Source organism: Acanthisitta chloris, unplaced genomic scaffold, assembly GCF_000695815.1.
Source record: "Acanthisitta chloris isolate BGI_N310 unplaced genomic scaffold, ASM69581v1 scaffold8999, whole genome shotgun sequence".
Taxonomy (NCBI): Eukaryota; Metazoa; Chordata; class Aves; order Passeriformes; family Acanthisittidae; genus Acanthisitta; species Acanthisitta chloris.
Window position 1 is genome coordinate 28,482 of NW_008691974.1, and position 2,527 is coordinate 31,008.

A 2,527-nucleotide genomic window follows, 5' to 3' on the forward strand; every position below is an offset into this window, starting at 1 on the left:
GTGTGACAAAAGTTCAGCCCCCCCAGGGGAACCCTGCCACACACTCATATGGCTTGGCTGCTACATCTCACCTCCTTGTAGCAGAGAGCTGCTGAGGGTCGCAGTGGAGGTGCAGGTCGTAAGCAGCTCAGGCTCCAAGGCTTGGGGGTTTTGGGAGGTTCCAGCGGTCCCCAGTTTATCGTGGTGTGTGGAGTCCCATGGTGTGAGGGGTGAGGGAGGGTGTGGTAGGCAGGAGTCAGTGGTATTGGCTTGCTGTCTGAGTGCTTGCTGGAGGGGGTCACTGGATGGGAAGGAAGCTGTCAAAGACACAAACATGATGGGAAGGGAAAGAAAACATTATCATAGGATCACCAAGGCTGGAGGAGACCTCTAAGATCATCAAGTCCAATCATTAACCTGTCACTGCTGGAACCCCTAAACCATATCCTCCAGCATCAGATCCAGATGCCTCTGATCTCTCCTGTCTTAGCTTATGACAGTTCCTTTATTACTTGGTCAAAACAGAAAAAGTAATGATACAGAATTTTCTTTTATCCTGTTCAACTTTTGCACCAAGATCTAAGCATGCTATTCTTTGTTCACACAATTTAAACCAGAATGGACTTCTAACCCATTAAACTACAGTCACAACATTCAGTTCTGACCACTAATGACCAACAAAATATCCCTTTCCATGGTGGTATATTGGGCAGATAAGCTAATTCTGCTCATTCTCTTCAACACAGCAGCTCTTTCTTACCGTGTGAGACGGCACCGAGTGAGGTTTAATGGTGGGATTCCCAACAGTGGTGACTTTGGTTTGCTTCTGCAGGTGATCCACCCATTCATGCAGATCTTGTTGGTTGTTACAAGACACTAGTATTCTTTCAATCATATTTCCTAGGTGATAAGACAACAGAAGACTTAGGAAACCAGACAAAAACAACGTAGTCTATCTGATATGATTATAAAAGACACTCATTTCCCAAAACTCATACCCTTTAAGCACTAAGCAAAGATTTGAACTTGTATTTTCAGTACAACAGCATCTCAGAATGAACCTTAGAGATAATTCAGTCCCAACTCTCTGTAATTAAGCACAACCCTTAATGATCAGAAATAGGGGACAGGCTCATCTAGTAGCCTTATGCTTCTCTATCTTTCCCAGGGAATAAAATGTCATCCTTGAGCCTGTACACTACAACACAGGACAAGTTACAAAACAGTTCACCAGTCTTCTGTCAGAAGGAGGCATAAAATTGGTCTGAGTCCAACATTCAATCTAGGCAAAAGTCAGTTGGGAATGCAATCTTAACCAAAGATTAACTTCTGCACTTAACTTTATTTAACCCATCACATTCCTCTCCTGAGTCCAGCTCCATAGGTACTGTCCCAGAAATCATGTACCATCAACAGTTCTTTGCCCCTGTGCCTTGTGGCATTGATGTGTTGGCCACTCGAGAGAGGCAAAATCACTTTGCTTAAATGCTTGGAGGCAGAACTGACCCAGAACATGAACAAAAGGTATGAAGCTCCACCATGCAGACCCTGCTCCCACTGCCCTTCAAATTCCCTAAGGACATACGGTGTGTGATGAGACATGAGAGACAGAAATTACCCACAACAGCAATTATCATTAGCATCAGAGATGCTAAAGGTCTCACAATGGCAATTATCATTAGCATCAGAGATACTAAAAGTTTCTCAGCATAGAGGTGAACCATTTCTAGATGAAAGCTCTTGCTCAAAGCTCTTCCAAAGCCTCTGGAATTCTCATTCTTCCAGTGAGCAGCATACTCTGAACTCCTTCATTAGGAAGGGCCTTCTCCAAGGCCTCTCATTCATGAAGACACAGAAATTACAGGATGAATCCCAGGCAATAACAGGATGGCTGAGGCTGTGAGGGACCTCAAGCACAGGCACAGCTGGTTGCTGCAACCATGGCCAGGGAGCTTCATAGTTTCTACAAGTATGGAGACCTCTCCAGGCATGTTGTGCCAGTGCTTGGTCACCCTCACAAGGAATTTTCCCTCTGTTCAGACCTGGTGTTTGCAACAACAGAACCTGGAGTAAGTAGTTAATAAATATATTTAGGGTCAATACCTGATATTTCAAATGCATTTTTATGATTTTCACTGTCTTCTAGCTTGGTAATGGTCATTCCTGTCATGGGCAGTTTTCCCTTAAAAGAAAAAAACCAAACATTAAAGTTAAATCCAAAACACACAAACACGACCACAAGTAAAGAAAACATTAACTTTCAACTCTGAGCAAAGACATTCCTAGAAAATTGACAAACACACAGACAGGTTTAAAAACACTTCAAACCCCCCACACAAACATCTTGAGATGTAAGTTTTTGCAGATGCCAAATTCCTGCAAATGACATCTGTGGCTTCAGTAAGTCTAGCTAATACCTAGGTAGGCTGTGAAATCCATACAAGGGTAATAGTGATCACTGCTCAGTCTCAGGTTCCTGTAACTGAGACCTGCAGGGTCATCCATACTACATGATCAGAGGCAATGGTGACTCTTCTTTAAGCACATT

The 2,527-nt window shown here is 43.4% G+C and overlaps 1 protein-coding gene across 1 annotated transcript in view; it reads right to left on the minus strand.

Moving 5' to 3' along the window:
- LOC103809615 (rho guanine nucleotide exchange factor 7) overlaps window positions 1-2,161 on the minus strand; it is a gene marked incomplete at its 5' end in the record, with an annotated part of 24,211 nt that extends 22,050 nt beyond the window's left edge. Inside the window, 3 exons of the mRNA XM_009082471.1 lie at window positions 72-296; window positions 740-879; window positions 2,083-2,161. Coding sequence (XP_009080719.1) covers window positions 72-296; window positions 740-879; window positions 2,083-2,161 — 444 coding nt within the window. The remainder of the gene's footprint in view (window positions 1-71; window positions 297-739; window positions 880-2,082) is intronic.
- Window positions 2,162-2,527: the final 366 nt, after the last annotated feature.